At 40.3% G+C, this 6,227-nt stretch overlaps 1 protein-coding gene across 1 annotated transcript; it reads left to right on the forward strand.

Annotated features, from left to right (window-relative positions):
• Positions 1–2,395: 2,395 nt before the first annotated feature.
• On the forward strand, positions 2,396–2,937 carry LOC144700897 (uncharacterized). The gene has a single exon (XM_078572473.1). It carries the CDS (start codon positions 2,569–2,571, stop codon positions 2,791–2,793), a length of 225 nt encoding a protein of 74 aa, XP_078428599.1. The 5' UTR covers positions 2,396–2,568; the 3' UTR covers positions 2,794–2,937.
• Positions 2,938–6,227: the final 3,290 nt, after the last annotated feature.

A 6,227-nucleotide genomic window follows, 5' to 3' on the forward strand; every position in this document is an offset into this window, starting at 1 on the left:
AGGCAGTGAGATACATAGGTAGACATTGAGATAGATAGATAGGCAGTGAGATAGAGAGGTGGACATTGAGATAGATAGATATCCAGTGAGATAGATAGGTAGATAATGAGATAGATTGATCGAGAGTAAGATAGATGTGTAAACATTGAGATGGAATGATCGACTGAGAGATGGATGGATAGACAGTGAGATAGATAGGTACACAATAAGGTTGATAGATCAACAGTAAGATGGATAGGTAGACAGTAAGATAGACAGATCAACAGTGAGATAGATAGATAGTGAGATAGACAGATCGACATTGAGATTGCGAGATAGAACACATACCTCGCCGTCCAGGAAGCGCTCTTCGACGATGCAAATGGGCTTGGAAGTCCACCGACGTGGTTGATGGGGAGGGGAGCCGGGAACGTGTTCTTCTTTCGTTTTCAAAGGACAGAACTAGGGCGCGCCTGGTTCTTTCAAAGGGGGGCTGGAAATAAAGTTATCCGAACCCATTTATCATTCATTGGCTGACTAGCTCATTTAATTGGCAAGGCGCTGTCCGGCTATAGCCGTACTTTCCCAATTCAATATCTATATTACTATAACGCAAATACATGTGCGCTTCTGGCCTCTCATTGGCTGAAAAAATAGTTGAAGAGAGAGAGAGAGTGTGAGAGAGAAGAAAGAGAGAGTGAGAGAGCCCCCTTCCAGCCCCAGCTGCCATTTCGCCCTCCTCCCCAGGCCTTCATTACCCCCTCCCCGCCTCCCACGCCCCCCTTCCCAGCCTACAGCGGCCCCTCCCCTCCCCTCCGCCGCCGCCTCCCATGTTCTTTTTCCATTTCTTCTTCGAGCCTTTAATGGCCGGTGAGAGTGCTCAGATTTTGTTCTCAATGATTCCATTAAACATACATTTCATGTTTCATGCTGTATATAGTTCGATCATAAGTGCAATTCAAATTTAGTTTTTGAGATTTTGATCAGAAGCACAATTCAGAGTTAGTTTTTGACGACTCGATCGTGAACGTAATTCAAATTTCGCTTTTTATGATTTCGATCACAAGCACATTTTAGTTTTGTTTTCGAGGATTCGGGAGGCAACTATTCGTTTTCAACTTCGGAGCAGCCTCCGAAGAATTCAACCACGGTCTTCATCATCCTCAATTCAACCGCCGCTTCCTTCTTCTCCCCCACCCATTCTTCCTCGCTCTATCTACAGTTTAAGGTTAGCGAGGAGACCGCAGCCTTCTAATTGCTCAGGGCTCCTCCTCCAGCACGCTGTCGATTTCCTTATGGATTCAAGTTGTTTTGAATGCGATCAGAGTAGCAATTCAAATTTTGTTTTTGATAATTCAAACAGAGGCGCAATTCTAAATTAGTTTCCGAAATTTTGATCGAACATAATTTAAATTTCGTTTCTGATAATGCTCTGAGAAGCACAATTTTCAGTTAGTTTTCGAAGATCCGATCGGACACACAATTCAAATTTCCTTTTTAAGAATTAAATCAGAAGCCCAATTCAAATTTATTTTTTGAAATTTTGATCGGACATAATTTAAATTTCACTTTAGAAAATGTTCTCAGAAGCGCAATTTCAAGTAAGTCTTCTAAGATCCGATCGGACACACAATTAAAATTTCACTTTTAAGAATTCGATAAGAAGCGCAATTCAAGTTTTGTTTTCAAATGCGATCTGGGTGACAATTCAAATTTGTTTCGGATTATTCAATCAAAGGCACAATTCTAATTTCGTTTCCGAAATTTCAATCGGACATAACTTAAATTTCGTTTTTGAAAATGCACTCAAAAGCGCAATATTAAGTTAGTTTCGAATATCCGATCGGACGCACAATTCAAATTTCCCTTTTAAGAATTCGGTCAGAAGCGCAATTCAAATTTAGTTTTTGAAATTGCGAGCATTTCAATGATACTTATGAACTTTTAAGAATTTCGAAATTTCTCTCCACCCAAGCGGGCATTGCGAGCGGGCCACACTAGTACCGATAACTGTAGAAGGCGTTTCAAGACATCTAGCCTCTTTTTCACGACTTATTCGCTGACCGAGACGCTAAATCTAGGTTTGGCGTTATTATAAAATTCGTATTTCACGGCGGTAAAGACGGTTTATTCATTTGCTCTAAAAGAAAACAGCTGGCCAAAGGAAAAACAGAATATTTCCCATCGCCAACCGCGTCATTAATAAATCGTCCTTTAAACAATCTATATGCATGCCAGTGAAAACTTCGCCCCGACGAACACGCAAACATCCCCCCCCCCTTCCGGTTCCAACTGGACGAACAGCCCACCTGCACGAAAGAGCCAAAGTTCATCTCCCCTCTTTCAATTCTCTCTCTCTCTCTCTCTCTGTCTCTCTGCACGCATCCTCGGGCGTCGAAACCCACCAGCAGATGCTTTGATCCCTTTAAAACCCTGAGAAGCAGTGCAGTCTCTGCTCAACCCACTCTGACCTTAGCACTTTGATAACTACCTATTCGCTCATCTCTCTCTCTCTCACACGCACACACTCTTTCTCTATCTCTTGTTGTAACCTTCGGTCTGCAACTTGGCAAAGGAATTAAGGAAACAATGGTGTTCTTCTGCTTCATGGTGGACCAGAGGAGAACGACGAGGAGCACGAAGCCGGTGGCGGGGATGTGCGGGCGGTGCGGCGGAGGAGCGCGATTGGCGGAGATGCAGACCGCCACGCGCGTGTGTTACTTGGCGGTGCACCGCCGAGCGTGGCGCGCCATCGTCTGCACCTTCTGCGGCTCCGTCCTCAAGTCCTACCCCAACTTGACGCGCCAAAGATGAACAACCTTCCAGAGAAGCCCACTTCTGCGAGCTTGTAAATATATCTTCTATTCTGTGTCTCGTAAGCAAAGTCTGGGCCAGCACTTCCTCGTCTTTGACTCATTAGGAATTCTAGTTCAGACAATACACATTATTCCATCATCATCTCTGTGCGTTCTTCTTCCTTCTGCTACCAACAATCGTAACTCGTGAGAACCTCATTGAGAAATTAAATTGTAGTTCTATTTAAGTCAAAGTTTCCAATCGATCAACGTGAGGAATTTCGGAAAGGCCTCAGGGCCCGGATTCGAATTACGCTGATTTAAAACTTTTGAAAATTCTATTTGATTAAATCGAATGAATACGTATCACTCAACGAATCATTTCGATAATTTAGCCAGATTATTCCTCTTCCTTCCAATAGTGCCGAATAACCTGTTCCTAACTGGACCAGTCATTGAAATTTATCTTCCAACCGGTCAACGTAAAAAATATGAAGATTTGACAAGGCTTCACAACACCCACAACCCTCACCAAAGCCCTCGCTTCTTTTTCCTTTAAGATATTCATACTTACCAAACACCAATTCCATTCGCATTAATTCAGCCGGCATCCTGCGAACCTTCTTCATTTGCCAAGCCGGGTGTGGGAGGTTAGTCGAGGGATATTGTATTTTGAAAAATTATATTTTTTAATTTTAATAAAAAACGGAGTCTATTAAAAAGCAAGAGGGATCTGGTTGCCCCTTCCCCCAACTTTTAACGTAAGCAAAAATAAGATCGCATGAAAGGCTCAATACTGAAGAGAAATATGGGTGCATATGTGTAGTAAATATTCAGAAGATGGGTTTTTAAACGGAGAGACAAGTGATGGGATGTTGAACTTTAGGCAGTACCCACTAACAATTCGAAAAAGGGCCCATATAATTACTCTTAGAATTGTCGTGTTGCATCGGCAATTCAATGCATCTACAGACACGATCTGGCCCCTGCGACCTATCATTTTAAAGTAGCTACCTTGGAGGAGGGTCCCATCCTGTTGGTTTTCCGCTACTATGGCCACAAAATGTGCAAAAGGTCAAGCCGTTAGCGTTAGGTCTTCATTAGGCAAGAGGGTTAGAACATGACAAGAAACCCAAAAGTGTAAAGAGCTCACATTATTGCGACGGATTAAATTTCTTGTAGATAACCGTTATTGGACGAGCATGATGGATTAGGAGCCTCTCCAACGATGTCATGACAGCGGCATCCCTTGTGACTTCTTTGACATTTATAAAGGACAAACCATACCGCCCATTTTATAAAAATCCTTATGTGCAGTGGTCAAACTAGAAATGACGACAACACCGATACTCTCCCTCTTGATGTGATTCATATGCCCTTTCAGGGGATGTTATAATCAGAACTCAAGTGTCATTAATCCACACATCTTTTTATCTCGTATGTATAGTAAATATCAGTCATATCAGAAATACATCCTCAAGACATAAGTCCAAACTATGCACCAAATGCTTACTTAAGACATTAAATATCAATATGCACAATATTTGGACATTTAATAATATCATGATAGTACTTTGAGTTTCGTTCCAACAATTTGTTGAAAAAAAAATCATGATTCTCAAAGAATCAATCATAGACGCAAAGTGACATTCACATGAATACATCCATACCTTAAGTGAGAATTTTCTCCATACAACAAATAGAAATGGCCAAAGCCATACTAACGACATGTCCACAATAAGTACTAGATGACATCAACTTAGTTAGCTCATTGCTTAGCATTGAACCAGCCCCCTATGTGATAAAGTGAGACTGACCCATTTCTGGTCATCCCTTTTACAACAAAGAATTGAACTTGCATGTGCCTGCAAGCACTGGAGCTATTCTTGTCATTCAAGAACCTTTTGGAAACTTCGTTGTTACGATATATCAACATGGATTTCTTTATGGATCATATCATTCCAAGATGTGGCATGCATTCCCAAAACCATGTGGAATGTGAGGATGTGTGGCAAACAGTCAGATACTCAGCTTCCATCATAGATATTACCATACTCTTCTGCTAGGCATCAGACCATGAGACAACTCCCTCAAAAAAGTATGAAAATATGACTTGAAGTAGATATTTCGTATACAAGCACCTAGCAAAGTCTTATTCGAGAATTTCATGACTTACAGATGATATGTTCTCTTTTATCCCAGCCTGAGATATGCTATTCCTTGTAGACAGCATAGAGCCATTTTGACAGTCAGGGAATGCGTGAGACCCAGGTCACATTAGTATCTTCTTGGAAACCTAGTGATAAAAAATAAAGACAGGTCGTGTACACATTTGAGCATAGTTCAAAGACCCAACAAATCCATTCTAAAATTTTCCTCCATTGTTAGTATTTCCCCTTTGATTTCGAGTTTGTGACCCTCACCAAGATGGAATATTTCATTCCATTCATAAGACCTGTGTGATTATTCTAAACTGCCTAAGGATCTACCAGAATGCATTTCAATATCAATTAAAAAATGGCCATCACCCATGTCTTTAAAAGCAAAATGGTATTTATGAAGGTTTCTCTAGGCCATTAATAGATCAACTTCACATGCAAATAATGCATTCATTTCAATTGACTTCAAAATATTGAGGTGGATTCATGTGAACTTTCTCCAAGTCACCATTACAAAACTCATTTTTACATCCATGTCATGTAGCTGAAAAGTGAATTCAGCTACTCAAAAAATCACTATTTGAAATGTGTTATTCACATAGAGAGAGATAGAGAAGATCTAAAATAGTCCACGTCCTTTCTCCATGTAAACTGTTTTGCAACAAGCCTGCAATTGTTTCGCTCAATTATCATATTAGCATTAATCTTTGTCATATTAGCATTAATCGCCCATGATTTCTTAAGCTAGGTTGGGCCCATGTATTTAAGCTTCTTTCTAATAATACCAAATTAGATCAATTAACTTATGCTCTTATATTTCTTTTTTACCACTTATTTCTAAATTTGCACTTTCACTCTTAACCATTTCAGGATAAAATAATAATTTTATGATTTATTTTACAAAGATCTACTTTACAGAGTCAAGTGGATTCCTCGCATCTTCTTGGAGTTTTAATTGAAATACAGGAGTTACGTAAATAGAATGGTCCTTTGGGCTAGAAATGAGAGAAAAGTAGAAACCCAAGCCATGTCCAAGATAATAAGAAGAGGCCCAATACACAAGAAGGCCATTCAAACGTCTCTAAAAACTGGGTCACCTGAAGGAAAGAGTTGTGGAATTAACCCACAATTTGAATTTGACAGATCTATTTCAAATATGGGAAGGAGGGAACATGGATGAAGGCTAGAAATCAAGTATTCCTAGCCCTCCAAACCCTTAATTTAAATCTAATTGCACTTCCATTTAATCTCTTCTCCCCTCGCTTTGTATCTCATATTGGATTTTTGCTCCCAA

The sequence above is a fragment of the Wolffia australiana genome, chromosome 3, assembly GCF_029677425.1.
Source record: "Wolffia australiana isolate 7733 chromosome 3, ASM2967742v1".
In the NCBI taxonomy this organism is placed as follows: Eukaryota; Viridiplantae; Streptophyta; class Magnoliopsida; order Alismatales; family Araceae; genus Wolffia; species Wolffia australiana.

Excerpts from the sequence above, each read along its gene's own strand:
- LOC144700897 (XM_078572473.1), top strand. The coding sequence starts at position 2,569 with ATGGTGTTCTTCTGCTTCATGGTGGACCAGAGGAGAACGACGAGGAGC.